The sequence below is a fragment of the Lynx rufus genome, unplaced genomic scaffold (genome assembly GCF_022079265.1).
Source record: "Lynx rufus isolate CCGP_SWC_20201006 ecotype Redwood Valley unplaced genomic scaffold, mLynRuf1.p SCAF_2, whole genome shotgun sequence".
Lineage (NCBI taxonomy): Eukaryota > Metazoa > Chordata > Mammalia > Carnivora > Felidae > Lynx > Lynx rufus.
In genome coordinates, this window is record NW_025814834.1 from 30,011,275 (window position 1) to 30,028,967 (window position 17,693).

At 39.6% G+C, this 17,693-nt stretch overlaps 1 protein-coding gene across 2 annotated transcripts in view; it reads left to right on the forward strand.

The window, feature by feature from the left end:
* INO80D (INO80 complex subunit D) overlaps positions 1-17,693 on the forward strand; it is a 62,385-nt gene that overhangs the window by 21,890 nt on the left and 22,802 nt on the right. For both annotated transcript variants that reach the window (XM_047083171.1, XM_047083170.1), the window contains 2 exons: positions 2,743-3,494; positions 11,667-11,775. In XM_047083171.1, the coding sequence (XP_046939127.1) occupies positions 2,743-3,494; positions 11,667-11,775 (861 nt within the window). The remainder of the gene's footprint in view (positions 1-2,742; positions 3,495-11,666; positions 11,776-17,693) is intronic.

Genomic DNA, 17,693 nt, shown 5'->3' on the forward strand with positions numbered 1-17,693 from the left:
CAGTAGAAGTACTGGTATAATTAAAAAGTAAAGTTAATTTCCTAATATACTTAAAGTTGGGAAGCTAAGGCTTATCACTGTTACGTTGGTGTCTCAGAGGTAAGTGGTTATATTATGTTGGTTATTTTATATAATATTTTAAATTTGTTTGCTATAATTTTATACATTTTAGTAGTATATATTTGCCAAGAAATTTTTTGTTTCTTGTATGTTTACTCTTTTGTTTCTTTTTTTCTTTTTTTTAACATTTATTCATTTTTTGAGAGACAGCACAAGCAGGGGAGGGGCAGAGAGAGGGGGAGACATAGAATCCGAAGCAGGCTCCAGGCTCTGCGCTGTCAGCACAGAGCCCGACGCGGGGCTTGAACTCATGAAACTCGAGATCATGACCTGAGCCGAAGTCGGATGCTTAACCGACTTGAGCCACCCAGGCGCCCCAATGTTTACTCTTTTCTAAAACAGCTTAGTTAAGATATAATTCACATCCCATACAATTCATGCACTTGAAGTGTTCAATTCAGTATTTTTTAGGATATTTACAGGTTGTACCACTATCATCATAGTCCAATTTTACATTTTCCTCCCCTCAAAAGAACCCCTTAGCAATGTCTTCCCTGTTCATATTTGTACACTTTTAAGCACCGATCATAACTAAGGAAGCTGTTGTAATTCTAGCTATGAAAACTTTTCCCTTTTAGAAGAGGAAATATTTTTACAAATTCAGACTCTGTGTTGTGGTGATGCTGACAGAGTGACTGGAGCAGGAGTTGAGGGTGAGGTCGAGGAAGGACTGTACAGGCAGATCAGCCTCTGCCATGTTACGTGAGGTGGCGGCGCATAGCGGGCTCAGTTACCAGTTCAGGCTGCCTGTGTGTAATGAGCAGAAAAATTAGATTTCCAAATTAAAAAAATATTATTCTCCTCACTAACCCTTTTGTTAATTTGAAAATGACTTGACAACGACAACAGAAATCATTTATTCTTTATTGGGAAGCTTGGTTAATGCGGTTATCCCTGAAACTTTTTTCCTTGTTGGCCACAGCTTTATGAATCTATTCTGGGTAAGGTATCTGTGAGACCTAGCCCAAACTTGTTAGGTGTGTAGATTCTCTATACTGTCCAGAAAGCTTTCTTAATAGTCCTATTAAAATTGAGAAGTGCCTCTGATAGATTTATGTATAAAGCCAACGAAACCATGTCTCCTGATTATTTGGTGAATCTGTATTTTTAATAACTACTTAAAAATTTGTTTCAGGGGCACCTGGGTGGCTCAGTCAGTTAAGCATCTGACTTCGGCTCAGGTCATGATCTCACCGTTCATGGGTTCGAGCCCCAAATCACACCCTTCACTATAGCGTAGCCTGCTTCGGATCCTGTCTGCCTCTCTCTCTGCCCCTCCTTCGCTCGTGCACTCTTTCTCTCAAAAATAAATAAACGTTAAAAACAGTTAAAATTTGTTCGATGCAGCCCAATGAGTTTGAGGACTGACGTTAATTATTTACTTTAGTGCCTTTTCCCCCAAAACTGTGTCCGATGGAGATAACACAGGTGGGCTACAGTCAAAATAGATGCCATTTTCGAATAAGTTAGGGAAACACTGTCAGATGGGTACATCTCCACCTCGAAGCATAATGCACATTATCATACAAAATGCTGTGAGAAGTTGTTCATCAGAAACAAACAACAAAATCGTTGTCTAATTCTGTTTAAGCCAGTATTTTCCAAATTTATTTAAGCATGGAATACTCTTTAAAGCATACTTGTTAACCTACTCTGAATTGCTTAAGGAATACCAGTTTGGAAAACACAGCTTTTCTAGTGGCGAAAAGCCTCCATAGGTTTTCAGTGTGGTTTACTGGAGAAACATGCATTCTACTTTCTTATTATGTAGAAGGATTCTGTCCTTTTTTAGTATTTTTAAAATACCGTTTACATTACAAAAGTAGCCTCGTGTTGAAGACCTACTAAGAGTCTTTCTGAGCTTTGATAATCTGTTCAGGTCTCCACTCTGACACTTTCCAGATGTGGGGTTTGGGGCAAGTTATTTGATTTCTATCAGGTTTAGCTTCCTCATCTGTATACAGGGCATTATTTTAGTATTTACTGCAGGTAGAAACATGTACTTCTCTCTCTCGCTGTTGAGGAACTCCTTTCATCTGTAGTCCCACTAATTAGTTTTAATTTACTTTTTCCTTCTCTTCTGTATTCTCTTCTTTCTCTCTTACTGTGTGTGTGTGTGTGTGTGTGTGTGTGTGTGTGTGTGTGTGTAGAATACACTGTAGACACTACATTATTAGGGGCTATGTCATAAGATCTTTGTGACTACAAATATTTGAAAATATACATACATACATATTTCTGCATAGGAGAGTTTTAGGTGATCCTTTAGACTCCTTACTTTGTATGCTATGAATACAAAATAAAATAACAAAGCAGAGCGAGAAGCAATAGCCAGATGGTTATCCGGGGCCACTCACTATTTGAATGACTTGCTTCTGTCCTGCAGCCTCTGCACATACACACAGTTCACATATTTGCTTCAGGAAAATGGCAGACTTGGAGGATTGCTTGAGAGTAGCGGCAGTTGTTTACATTAAATCCACCAATGCCAAGAGTTAAGATAGTCATGAATTTATAACATACTAGGCAGGAGTCACAATTTATACCATGTCGTTCTATATTCTCCTTTTCTTACTCTGTATATCATAACCCTTTCCCCCTTCTGTGTGTGTGTTTTTAAAGGTACTGCAACAGCCACTTGCAGGTACTTGGCTTTATCCCGAAAAAAGAGAGGAAGAAAAAGAATGATCCTATAGATGAGGTAAAGGTCAGGCACCAGATGGATACCATGGCTTTCAGCCTGACGGTGCCCACGCTGGCCTTGAAGATGCCCAATGGACTGGATGGAATGTCCCTCTCTCCGCCCGGGGCTAGGGTCCCTCTCCACTACCTGGAAACCGAGTTGGAAGACCCGTTTGCTTTCAACGAGGAAGATGATGACCTAAAGAAAGGGGCAACTGTGAGAAAGAAGTTGCAGAGCAAGTTGGCCCAGAATCGGCAGCGCCAGAGAGAGACCGAGATTTTAAAAGTTCGACAAGAGCACTTTAGTCCCCCTCCTGCACCTTCACAGCAGCAGCCCCCGCAGCAGCACCCCCACCCGTCACCCTCCCCCACTTCTTTAAAACCTCCGGCGCCGCCGCCACCGCAGGGTTTCGTCTGCAAGTCCCCTCCACCTCCGAACACCAGCCTACCACTGCAGGGAGTGGCCCCCACCACACACACTATAGCACAAGCAAGGCAGTCGTCTCACAAGAGGCCGCTGCCCCTCCTGCCCTCCGGCAGGGCGCCCGCCGCGGACCCGCCCAGCACTGATCGGGTCCTTATGAAAGCCACAGCCTTCTCTCCACACTTCTCCTGCATCAGCCGACTGCAGAGACTGGTGAGACTGTGCACCCAGAAACATCAGCTGGACACTGATCTGTTCCCCCATCTAGGTGAGTTCTCTCTTGTGCCAGATCGTGCCCGCGTGACGGGAACAAAATGTGCCCTTTCCCGCGAGGCCGCGTGCCCACGGCCGCCCCCTGTGCGATGGGGGTGGAGGGCACTGGGGCGGGGGTCCGCTGCGGGGCTCCGTGTTTAGGCAGGCCTTGGTAAAGGAAACCTCCCTGGTGGACGGGATGCGGAAGCCGCAGTTGGGAAGTGTAGAATCCCATCACAGCTTCTGGTTAGTGGTCGTAGCGGCGGTGTTAAAAGGCGGTTGGTTGTGTTTGGCAGTTCTGTGCCTCTGCCAGCTCAGCACCTGTGTCTGATGAGGTTTTCGACATGTCTTATCATAGGACTTTGGAATAACGATAGCATTGTTAATATCTGCCGACAGTTAAAAAAAAGAAAAACTTGTTGAAAAAAAATTCCCAAAGCAGTATCTGTTGATAATTTAAAAGTGGAAAAAAAAAAATACAGCTAAAACTTTAATGTAGTGAAATGTCTGTCTTTATTGCTTCTGAATTTTCTTGCTCAAGAAAATCTCTCTGATCCCAAGTTCATACAGATACTTTATATTTTGTTATTGATAGCTTGTTTTTGATTATTTAAACTTTTTTTTAAGTTTATTTATTTACTTTTGAGAGAGAAAGCCCATGTGCACGAGCAGGGGAGGGTTAGAGAGAGAGGGAGAGAGAGAATCCTAAGCAGGTGAACCTCGATCATGACCTGAGCTGAAATCAAGAGTCCAAAGCTTAACTGAGCCACCCAGGCACCCCTGATTATTTAAACTTTTAATTCATTTGGAATTTATTCTTAAATATGGTGTTAGCTGTGATCCTAACTTTAGGAAAAATTATTTGCATGGCATATGATAGCAATACAATAGAAAAATAGGAAAAGGATGGGAATAGAGGAAGAAGAAAGGTAAATTAAATGGTCAGTAAACCAGTGAAAACCCCAATCCCCATAGCAGGTGAGGAAATGCAAATTAAAGTAACAGTAAGTTACTATCAGATTGGCAAAAACTATATCCAGTGTTGTTGATGAGGCTTATACATTGCTGATAAGTAATGTGGTAGTATTTACTAATTAAGAGTGTGTATATATAGCCAGCAAACTCACTTTTGGGACTCTATCTTTGGATTAAAAAATACATATATCAAAATGTAAGGATATGTGTTCAAGGATGTTTATTGCAACGTTTCTTGCAGTATTAAAAATCCAGAAACAACCTTTATAACCAATAGTAGGCCTTGAGTAATTATGGTATATATATATATATATATATATATATATATATATATATATGCTTTATGAAGTATTATATAGCTATTAAAAAGAATGAAATCTGTGTCTTTTAACTTGATGTGCCTATGTTATATTAAGTAGAAAAGAACCAAGAAGTGTGGGTATTATCCCATAAAAAAAATATAAACAGGGGGCACCAGTGCATCTATTGATCAAGTAGATGTATAGATAGATGTTTGCCTCTTAGGTGTGATTATAGGCAAAGTGTAACTGAATATACACTACCAGGCTGCTGACATTGGCTCTCAAGGGGGGATAAAACTGGTCAGGATGTGTTTTTACAGAGACGGGAAAGGTAACTCTTCTTACAGTATAGTTTTATATTGTTTCACCTGTTAGTAAACCATGTATGACTTTTGGTAATTAAAGCAACTAATAAAACTTAAAGAAAAGGTGTAGATAAAAATAATAAATTAAAACACCCAAACCTTATTAATACTGATTTGTTAATACCTTGGTATAGTTAAGTTATATAAAGTTGGGTTCCTGCTCTACATACAGTTTTGTAAACTGTTTTAAAATTTTTTCATATTGGACTACCAAGGGAGTAATTTTTCATACAAAACGTCATTTGTCACAGCTGAATCCTTTTTCTAATTTAGGTTGTTTGCAGTTTGTATCATTATAAAGTGTTGTAGCTGTATAGTTTCACAGTAAAATTATTCCTATCACATCTTTAATTTTTCCTTCAAATAGATTCCTAGAAGCAGAATTGGGGATTCTAAGCTTTTGCGGTTTTTAAAAAGTTTTGTGAGGGGCACCTGGGTAGCTCAGTCAGTTAAGCGTCTGACTCTTGATTTCAGCTCAGGTCACGATCTCATGGTCGTGAGGTCAAGCCCTGCATCACCCTCTGCACTGACCCCAGAGAGCCTGCTTGGGATTCTTTCTCTCCTTCTGTCTCTGTCCCTCCCCTGTTCATGTTGTTTTCTCTCTCAAAGTAGATAAATAAAACTTAAAATAGAAAGCTTTTTGATACATGTTGTCAAATATTTTCTTCAGAATTATTTTGTCACATTACCTCTTGCAGCAGTATATGACAATGATAGTTTTTCTACATCTTTATAGTATGAGATATTAGTTGTTATTTTGCCTTTCCAAATTTGATACAAAATTGATTTTTTTATTAATTTTTTTTAATATTTATTTTTGAGAGACAGCGCACAAGCAGGGGAGGGGCAGAGAGTGAGACACAGAATCCGAAGCAGGCTTCAGGCTCTGAGCTCTCAATTCAGAGCCCAATGCGGGGCTCAAACTCAGGAACAGTGAGATCATGGCCTGAGCCGAAGTTGGACACTTAACCGACCGAGCCACCCAGGCGCCCCCAAAATTTGCTTTAATTTGTGTACTTTAGATCAGTGTTTCTCAAGCTTTTTGGCTTTAAAATCAATCCCTTTTCACTCTTAAAAATTATTGAGGACACTCCAAAGCCTTTGTGTATATGAGTTAAATTTATTGATATTTACTGAATTAGAAATTAAAACTCAGAAATTTAAAAAATCCTAATGCATTTAAAGATGACAACAAAGTCACTACATGTTAACATGTTCTTTTTGTGAAAAATAGCTATATGTTTTCCCAAGAACAGAAATATAATAAGAGAAGCATTATTTTACATTGTTGGGCAAATCTTAATGTGTGGTTTGCTGGGAGACAGCTAGATTCTCCTGTCCACTTCTGCGTTCAATCTGTCGTAATACGTGGTTTTGATTAGTAGATAAAAATATGGCCTTACACATTCGTAGCTGGAAAAGGGAGGAATATTTTACTGGTTTTTAAAAAATAATTATGCATATTCTTGATTCTACACCAAAATTTCACAAGTGGTAGTTTCTTTTCTTCTTTTTCTTTTTTCTGTTGTTTTTTAAGTTTTGCAGCTTTTTTTCTTTTAATGTTTATTTTTGAGAGAGAGCGTGAGAAGACGGGGATGGTGGATCTGAAGTGGGCTTTGCACTGACAACAGTGAACCTAATGTGGGGCTCAAACTCACAGTCTGTGAGATCTTGACCTTAGCTGAAGTTGGACGCTCAACCAACTGAGCCACTGAGAAGAGGCGTCCTCCTTTTTTTTTTTTTTTTTTTTTATATACCTATTTATTTTGAGTGAGACAGAGCAAGTGGAGGGGAGGGGCAGAGAGGGAGAGGGAATCCCAAGCAGGCTCCATGCTATCAACTCAGAGCCCGACTCAGGGCTCTCATGACCTGAGTCAAAGTCAAGGGTTAGATGCTTAACCGACTGAGTCACCCAGGAGCCCCCAACAAGTGGTGGGTTTTTAAAGATTAGTTGCAATGTGGAATCTGAGGCCATTATCAAGGAATTTTTGCAAACTCTTACATTAAAATCCATTGATCTACTTTGTACTTTGCATGGATCTTTTTACTCATGCATGATTTTGTAACATCATGTGTTGGTCATTTGGAAAATAGTGGTTTACCAAGTTAAACATATGTTCCAAATGTTGATATATTTCGTTATACAAAATTTAAAAATCACATTCATTGATACTCTCACCCAACCTCATCAGAAAAATCTTTTAGAAAGTTGTCATAGACTTAGTGAAGACTTCAGGTTTTCCAAAAAAAAAAAACAACCAAATCGGGGCGCCTGGGTGGCGCAGTCGGTTAAGCGTCCGACTTCAGCCAGGTCACGATCTCGCGGTCCGTGAGTTCGAGCCCTGCGTCAGGCTCTGGGCTGATGGCTCAGAGCCTGGAGCCTGCTTCCCATTCTGTGTCTCCCTCTCTCTCTGCCCCTCCCCCGTTCGTGCTCTGTCTCTCTCTGTCCCAAATAAATAAATAAGTAAAAGTTAAAAAAAAAAGTTAAAAAAAAAAAAACAACCAAAAACAACAACAACAACAAAAACAACAAGCTTTCAAGTGAAAATGTGAATTTCATAGTTGGTAGCAAATACTGTTCATTGCTTTCTTTGAAGTGACAGTTTCACTGCATTCATTTTAGAAAAAAATGACTGCCAGATACCCAAGTCTTAATAACTGTAGTTTGTCAGTCACTCTTTCGAATAAAAATGGTGTTGGATGACAAAAAAGCAGCTAGTTGAGGTCACAGCTAAAACAGTGGAGTAAGTGTTTTCCTCAAAGCAACCACCATACTTTCTTGGGAGGTATGCAGAGGCGCTTTATGACTTTCCATTGAGTCACAAAGATGTTGGAAAGACGTGTGGTCAAGAATTGAGATTTAGGGGCGCCTAAGTGGCTCAGTTGGTTAAGCATCCGACTTTGGCTCAGGTCATGATCTCGCGGTTTGTGAGTTCAAGCCCTGCGTTGGGCTCTGTGCTGACAGCTTGCTCAGAGCCTGAAGCCTGTTCCAGATTGTCTCCCTTTCTCTCTGTCCCTCCCCCGCTCACACTCTGTCTCTGTCTCTCTCAAAAATAAATAAACGTTAAAAAAAAAAAAAAAAAGAATTGGGGCGCCTGGGTGGCGCAGTCGGTTAAGCGTCCAACTTCAGCCAGGTCACGATCTCGCGGTCCGTGAGTTCGAGCCCCGCGTCAGGCTCTGGGCTGATGGCTCAGAGCCTGGAGCCTGTTTCCGATTCTGTCTCCCTCTCTCTCTGCCCCTCCCCCGTTCATGCTCTGTCTCTCTCTGTCCCAAAAGTAAATAAACGTTGGAAAAAAAAAAAAATAAAAAAAAAAAAAAAGAATTGAGATTTAATAAAATCAGTAATCTTTAATATACAATTGCTTTGTCAAAGATACTCTTAAAACTTGTTTTTGGCTTTTATTTCACTGCAATTCATGGTGTGAAACCTATAATGACTGCTAGTACAGTTTGGTGCCATTGTTCTGATTCCCGCTGAGGTGCCAGCAGGTTTGTTCACCATGGTTCCCTCCTCCCCCTGCCCCAATCAGTGCAAATGTCAACAACGGTGAAATGAGCAAATAATGTCTTAGTATTATTTTGAAGGTAGTGTTGACCTAAGGAACTCTCTAAGAGGGTCTCAGGGACCCCTGGGGATCTATGGACCATACTTGGAGTGAGAACTGCTATTTTGAATTAATGATGTAGCTTTGAGTATTTGTTCATATGCTTTTTGAACATTTATAGGTCTTGTTCTTTTTTCACCTTTTCAGGTTTTTTTCACTCATTTTTATGGAAGTGTTTCTCTTTTTTTATTGATTAGGTAACAGCTTTTTATACATCATATTTGTTGCAAAACCTCTCCTCCTGCCCATTTGTTATTTGCTTTTAAATATCTATGACAATGATTTTGGAATTTAGGAGTTGAAATCGTTTGTATGTTCTATTTTTTTAGAATTTCTTCCTTTTGAATCAGGTTTATTGTTTTGTTTTGCTTTATTTTGTTTTTTACTTGCTTGGGCTCTCTTCATTCCAAGACTGTGTAATATGTTCACCTATATTTTCTTTTAGTCCTTTTCTTGTCTTATTATTTACATTGCAGTCCTCTATTTGGAATTCGTTAGGTATGAGTTTTGAGGCAAAGATCTAACTTTATTTCTTCCCAGATGTTTGCCTCTTATTCCACAATTTACCTACGTCCTCTTCTAAATATTTATACTTTGGATTATCTGTGGATGCTGATTTTTTTCTTTTAGCTTTTGAAACAAACTATGTTGTGTTGAGGGCTGGTTTTCTATCATTTTGAATTAAAAATTTTTTTTAAGGTTTATTTATTTTTGAGAGAGAGACAGGGTGTGAGCAGGGGAGGGGCAGAGAGGGAGGGGAAGACATAGAATGTGAAGCAGGCTCCCAGCTCTAAGCTGTCAGCACAGAGCCCCACATGGGGGTCGAACCCATGAACCCTGAGATCATGACCTGAACCAAAGTCGGACACTTAAGCTTAACTGACTGAGCCACCCAGGCTCTATCATTTTGAACAGAATGAAAACTTATAGAAAATGTATTGTCTTTTTTATTCAAGCATATTACGGGCCTAGGTTTTCAAAACAAAGGTTACTTTGGAGAAGAGAAATTGTAATGCACTGTTGTGACCAAGTACAGTCTGCATTCATGTCAGCAAAGAATACTTAAAGAAAAATACAGTTTTGTAATCAGCTAAAAACAGTTTTGCCTGGGCTGGTTATCTCAGTTAGTTACATTAAAACTAGTGATAATGAAGCCAAGATCAAAGGTTTGCTTTATTGGACAGTTAATTTCACAAGAGAAACACTTCCATCTTAGTACTTATGACTGAGATCTTGATTTTTCAGAGAAGGTACAGGTGACTTAGTAGAAATTGCTGTTAATTATATAAAAACAATAAAAGATAATTCATGTCCTAATTTTTGAAAGTGCTTAAATGTAACTTTGTGTTTGAAAGGCTTTGCCTTTTAATATTCTGTCCTGAAGCTAATTCTATTGTGATTACTTGTTTCTGACTTTGTTTTTTGTAATTACTATTTTAGTAGAGAGAAAGTAATTTACTTTTTAAGGTGACTTGACAGTTTGGATGGTCATCTTGGAACTAGATTTGAGGTTTCTTTATGCCAGTGGCAGTGTGTTATTTAATTTTAACCATTTATAATTTGCATTTTGATTAGCCTTTTCTTAATTTCCCTATTTAGCACATATAAACTCATTTAAATTATAGAAGCAACTTGTGAGGTCCTTTTTAACGTAAGTGTCTAATGAAGATGGTCTTTTGATTTTAGGAGGTTTAAGAGGGAAGACCATACTAGTTATGAAAGTATCTAAAGTCTCATAGAGGTATGAGTATATTAAAGTTATGTGTGTTAGGCTGTACAACATCAGTATTTATCAAGGTATCTAATTAAAGTCTCATTGCGTTATCAGTATATTGAAGTTATGGATGTTAGGCTGTGTAACATCAGTATTAAGACCTTTTCAAGGGGCGCCTGGGTGGCTCAGTCGGCTAAGCGTCCGACTTCAGCTCAGGTCATGATCTCGTGCTCTGTGAGTTCGAGCCCCGCGTCGGGCTCTGTGCTGACAGCTCAGAGCCTGGAGCCTGTTTCAGATTCTGTGTCTCCCTCTCTCTCTCTGACCCTCCCCCGTTCATGCTCTGTCTCTCTCTGTCTCAAAAGTAAATAAACGTTTAAAAAAAAAATTAAAAAAAGACCTTTTCAAGATACAAAACTTCTATAAAGGTAAAACATCTATGTTGGAAGCTAGTAATTATCCAATCATTAAAAACAGTAGCATTTAATAAACTAAGTGATTGTTCATACTGTATTTCTCTATTTTTCCCCTTTAAACTTGTTTTTCAAAATGTCACAAAATGTGCCAGCTCTTGTGTAAAAGAACTAAAAGGAACTCCAAGCCACATCAGGTTATTGCCATCTTACCCTTCCCTCTGAGCCAGTCAATGGCCCTGCCTGGGGGGAGTGGAGTCCTTTTTTTGGAGGTGTTGGGAAAGGGGATGAAGTGTCTGCCTTTGACAGTTTATTCTAAGGCCCTTCTTTGTTGAAGTATAGAGTGCTTTCACCAGTACCTTTTGATTTCTTTCTTACCTGAACACACATTAGCCTTCCTTACCTACCATTGTGAAGATGTTTTGGGTTTCCCTGACATTACGTATGTCAGAATGTATGATGTTTAACGTATAATGTTTTGATACTTCAGAAATTCTACCTTTTTGGCAGGGGGTACTTGACTCCTTGCTTATGTTGTGTCTACTCTGTAAAATGTCTGACAGAGGAATTTCATCTTCGGAATATAGCTTTTTGTTATAACGTCATTATTTTAACCTGAGTGTATGTCATGTATTCATTATTAATATTTTTGCCAGAACAGGGATGAAACTCATCAGGAGGCATTTTATGTACACTGTGATAGCAGGTGCTGTAGGTTTTTGTGTTATGCATTTTGGGTAGCTTTTTCTTTTTTTTTCCTAAATTTTAAGTAAGAATACATTTATTCTCACCTGCCATATCCTCTCCTCTGTCCCAGGGTTGGACTGGTCGGAAGAGAGCGGAGAGGAACCGGAGGACTCCGAGCAGGCCTCGCCATACCAGGTGGCATGGTCCATCCGAGAAACCCTCAGATATGAAAGACACACGTAAGTCTTCCTTTTGTTTTCATTCTTTAGTTACCCTTGCTGTGGCCCGATTTTTCGTTCTATATGCTAATGTTTGTTTATTTCGTTGGATCTAGTTTTGTTGTAATGGAGGTGAAATAGATTCTACTTGGGAAGAAATGTACTATATTGTTGGAGGAGAGCTACGCTTCAGTTGAATTGGGAAATTCGTTTCTGTACCTTTCCCATTTATCACTGAAGGAACCAATTATAATAGAATTTAGAGTGGGAAAGGGACTTTAGAGATTACCTAGTCTCATTTCCTCATTTTACAGAAGAGGAAACCAAGGCCCAGACAGGTTGAGGAACTTGGCTGTGGTCCCAGGGCTACTTGGAGTCCCACTGTCTGACGTATCTGGATCTTCTTTGGCTCTGCTCTGATAGCTGGAAAATCAGTGGTTTTTACTTCATCTGTCTTCCACAAAATTGATCCATTCTTTGATATTTCTTAAGTGCTGAATATTTTTAAAACTTTTTTTTGTTTTATTTTTGAGAGAGAGAGCATGAGCACGCAAGTGGGGGGGAGGGGCAGAGAGAGAGGGAGACAGAGAATCCAAAGCAGGCTCTAGGCTCCAAGGTGTCTGCTTAGAGCTGATGTGGGGCTCGAACCCATGAACCGTGAGATCATGACCTGAGCCAAAGTCAGACGCTTAACCAACTGAGTCACCCAGGCACCCCAATCGCTGAGTATTTCTAATGTGCTGAAATGTTTTTCAAGATAATCTCTTTAGAGGTTCTTGGTATCTGCTTTATGAGAAAGCTGTAGGTTGATTAACACACAGCCCCTTCCTTGATAGTGAGAAAGCTCGTTCTGTTTCAGGGGACTGCCTTAGGGATTCACTTGGTACAGTTAACCATACTGAAATAGATCCCTGTCTGTGGAGCCAAAGATGACTCTCAGACTCAGCTAATTGTTATTATTTTTTAAGTATTGTGGTTTGAATAGATGTTTGGCAAGATAGAGGGGAGGCCAGCTATCTGCCCGCGGCTGACTCCTAGAATTTCACAGTGTTGTTGTATGGACATATATTCTCTAGGGTCTGGTTTTTTTTAGTTTATAGGCTTAATATGTGATCTGTTAGTACAGCCAGAAATAATTAGGCTTAGGGAACTGATTCGTTAGAGACTAATGTACAAACCAAAATGCCAGTTCAAATTGAGAAATAATCATTAAGTAGTACAAATGTTGACGAAGCCAGCCTACATGGGGAGCTTATTTGGGCCTGGAACTAACTAGAGCAAGGAGAACTAGTTGGATTTCTTGATGGCCAGTCGTCCTGGCCTCCACAACTCCCAGACAGTATCAGAGAATGCTGTACTTTTTTTTCTGGCTCAAAGGTTCCATTTTATGTGTCATTCAAGACTGCTTGCTTACCATTAGTGAATTCTTTTATTTTTCAGAGAGTACAGTTGAACTCACACCTTTGTAATTACAGCTCCGATCCGTCATGCTTCCTAAGGTTGATGTTCCTATGAGCTTAACTTGATTTGGGATATTTTGAATTAATTTTCCAAATTGCTATAAATGAGGGAACGTAAGTCAATGCTTAGCACAATGCCCTATACATGGGCAATGATTGATTAAATGGTAGTTAAGATTCCTGTTGGAATTCTCAGGATGACCTGAACATCAATATTAGGCATATTTGCTCTTGATTAGGAGCAATGTATATTGTTGCTGCCTTCTATTCTTTCTTTCTTTTTTTTGAGAGACTGAGAGCATGTGCGAACAGGGCAGGGGCAAAGAGAGAGGGAGAGAGAGAATCCCAAGCAGGCTCTCACTGTCAGTGGGGAGCCTGACGCAGGGCTGGAACTCAAACCGTGAGATCGTAACCTGAGCTGAAACCAAGAGTCAGTCGCTTAACCAGCTGAAGCACCAAGGTGCCCCTGTTTCTGCCCTCAGTTCTTAACAGAGTTTTTGGAATATTTCTGTTGTTTTAGACTTGAGACCATCGAATTTTTCTTCATCTCTGTAGCATTTTACTTTCTTGGTCACTTTTGCTAGCTGGCTTGCTCTCTGACTTACCACAATACTCTTTTCCTGGTTCTCCTTTTCCTTCAGGATATTTGCCTTCTTTTTATAAGTAGCCATTCTCACTTCTTGTCCAGCAGGCACTTTAATCTTTTCCCTTCATCCATCCATTCATTCATTCACTCACTCACTCAGCATATTCTCGTCAAAGTCTTGTGATCTGGGAATGGGCACACCATATGGTCTCCCTTGGGTGAAACTTGGATTGGCCTGCTTTGCCATGCTTTCGTTGTCTGCATCTCCAACATCTGTATCTGCCACTGTGCCCTCTCGTGGGGACCTTTGTCCTGTATTTAAACTACCCATAGAACAACTTTATTTCAGTTTCGTCTTGCAGCTACTTGTCATTTATTGTACCTTGTGGTTAAGTCTAGTAGAAAATGGACAGCTGTAGAAAATTGGCCCTACCCTACCTAGCCTGTCCATTGTATCCTCAAGAAGTTTTGCCATTTAAAATTACTCAAAAGGTTTTACCATTTAAGATTGTTCAGTGAGTTCATTGAGTTTTTGGAATTTTGGAAGAAAAACCGATAGTGTTCTGATCACCATTCTCCACAAACCCCTCCCCTCCCCAGAACCTTTTCATGAGTTTTCTTGCTAAACTAGGATTATACTTGAAGAAATTTTAGGGAAAAGTTTGGCCTTGTTTTGTTTTGTTCTTTTTAAAGACTTTATTTTTGAAGTTTTATTTATTTTGAGAGAGAGAGAGAACAGAATCAGGGAGGAACAGAGACAGAGGGAGGAGAGAATCTCAAACAGGCTCCACACTGTTCAGTGCAGAGCCTGATGCGAAGTTTGACCCCACGAACCATGAGATCATGACCTGAGCGGAAATCAAGAGTTGGACACTTAACTGACTGAGCCACCCAGGCGCCCCTGTTTCATTTTCTTAAGTAAGCTCTACGCCCAATGTGGGCCTTGAATTCACAACCGGAGATCAAGAGTCACATGCTGTACCCGCTGTGTTGGTCAAGGTGCCCTGGTTTTGTTTTGTGAAAGATTTCTTGGTTAGTCTGACTGTAGACGCATGTGCTAAAAGAGTTCTCTCAGGCTCTTCCTGAGGTCTCAGTAGCAGAAATAAGTCGGTATGTTAAATATATTTTTAAGGAACAGTGATTACCTAGTAACTGCTTACCTTTTCATATTTCTAATGGTATGTTTGATAGAAAACCGTTCTTAATTTTAATGAGGGCAAGTTATTAGTCTTTTCTTTATGGTTAGTGTATTTGTGACTCTTTTAAACAATTATTGCTTACCCCCCTGTCATAAAGCTACATATCTTCTGGAAGCTTTATTATTTTACTGGCAATCAATCTTTGTGAAATTTTTTTTTGTATGTTTTGTACATGATGTGAGGTAGTAATAAGGACCATTTTTTTTTCCATGTGGATTTTCTATTTAATCAACACTATATTGAAAACACTGTAATTGGGTTGGAGCCCTTGACATGTATATGTATGTCTATTTGTGCATTTTACTTTATTTTTTTATTTATTTAATTTTATTTGACTTTATTTAAAAAAAATTTTTTTTAATGTTTATTTTTGAGAGATTGAGAGAGAGAGAGAGAGCACGAATGGGGGAGGGGCAGAGAGAGAGGGAGACACAGAATCCGAAGCAGGCTCCAGGCTCCGAGCATTCAGCACAGAGCCTGATGTGGGGCTTGAACCCACAGACCACGAGATCATGACCTGAGCTGAAGTCAGACACTTTACCCGACGACTGAGCCACCCAGGCACCCCTGCATTTTCTTTTATTTTTAATGTTTATTTTGAGAGAGAGAGGCAGAGAGGGAGAGGGAGAGACAGAACCCCAAGTAGTCTCCACCCTGTCACCGCAGAGCCCGACGCGAGGCTCAAACTCATGAACCATGAGATCGTGACCTGAGCCGGAATCAAGAGTTGGACACTTAACTGACTGTGCCACCCTGGCACCCCTATGTGTGCATTTTCTATTCTTTTTCATTTATCTGCTTAAAGAACCAGTTTTGGGTTTCATTGATTCTCTGTTAGCTTTATGTCATTGCTTTCTGCTCTTTACTTTTTCCTTCTCTTCTATTCTTTTATTCCTTCCTTCTTTGTTTTAGTTTAATTTGTCTTTTTCAAGTTTTTTAATGCTTATCTATTTTGAGAGAGAGAGCATGCGTGTGCGTGCACAAGTGAGGGAGGGGCAGATCTTTTTCAAGTTTTTAAGGTGATAAATAGTTAAATCTGAGATCTTCCTTGTTTTCTTTTCCTTTTTTTTTTTTTTTAAAGTTTATTTATTTATTTTGAGAGAGAGAGAGGGAGAGCAGAGAGGGTGCGTGCACACAAGTAGGGGAGGAACAGAGAAAGAGGGAGAGAGAAGGAATCCCAAGTAGGCTCTGGAGTCTTCTGTGCAGAGCCCGATGTGGGGCTTGAACTCATGAAATGTGAGATCATGACCTGAGCCGAAATCAAGAGTCTGCCACTTAACTGACTGAGTCACCCAGGCACCCCAATCTTCCTTGCATCTAACATAGACGCTTGTTGCTATATGTTTCCCTCTACATATGTTATAACCCCCGTAATACATTGCTGTTGTATTAAGCAGTTAGTTCTCTTTTAAGGAGATTTCAAAGAAAAATAACTCTTTTGTGTTTATCCACATATTTATAATTTCTAGGGCTCTTTATTTTTTGAATAGTTCTATATTTCCATCTGATGTCATTTTCTTTCTGTATGAATGGTTTACTTCCCCTCTGGCAACCACTAGTTGGTCGTATTTATGGGTTCATTTCTGCTTTGTTTTGTTTTTTAGATTCCACATATAAGTGAAACGATACGGTATTTGTCTTTCTCTGACTTACTTCACTTAGCATAATACCCTGTAGGTCCATCCATGGTTTTGCAAATGTGTGCCTTCATTTTTGAAAGATATTAATCCTAAGTTAACCATTTTTCTTTCAGTACTCAAGGGTGTTGCTCACATGGATTGCATTATTTCTGACTAAGAAGTCAGCTGTCATTCACATCTTTGGTCCAAGGAGCATTATATATTTTTTTTTCTCTGAGTTTTGACGTTTTTTTCTTTATCAGTAGTTTTTTAAAAAATTTTTTTAATGTTTATTTTTGAGAGAGAGAGAGAGAGAGAGGCAGAGAGAAAGGGAGACACAATCTGAAGCAGGCGCTAGGCTCTGCACTGTCAGCACAGAGCCCAATGTGGGGCTCGAACTCACTGACAGCAAGATCATGACCTGAGGCAACATTGGACACTTAACCGACTGAGCCACCCAGGCGCCCCTCTTTATCAGTAGTTTTAAACCGTTTGTGTAGTTAATTTTTTTTATGTTTCTAGTGTTTGGGGTTCATTGACCTTTTGGATCTGTATGTTTATAATTACGAAATTTAGAAAAATTTTGGCCAAGATTTCTTCAATTATTTTTCTTCCCCCTTCTATGTAAGAGACTTGATACACATATTTTAGACTGCTTGAAATTATCCCACAGCTTATTGATGTTCTGTTCACTTGTTTTTTTCCTGTCTCTGTTCCATTTTGGAAAGTTTCCATTGCAATCTTCAGGTTTGTTAATCTTTTCTCTGTGGCACCTAATCAACCATCAATCCCATTCAGTGTAGTTTTCATATTAGATACTGTATTTTTCATCTCTAGAAGTTTGTTTTGGGTCTTCTTAATATTGTCCATGTCTCTCCTTGACACGGTCATGATGACTCTACCTTCTCAAACATGTGAAATATAGTTATAATTGTCCGTTGATTCCTGATTTACCAAAAGTTTTATTTATTTATTTTGAGAGAGAGAGAGAGAGAGAGAGAGAGGGAGGAACGGAGGGAGAGAGAATCTCAAGCAGGCTCCGTACTGTCAGTACAGAGCCCCATGCGGAGCTTGA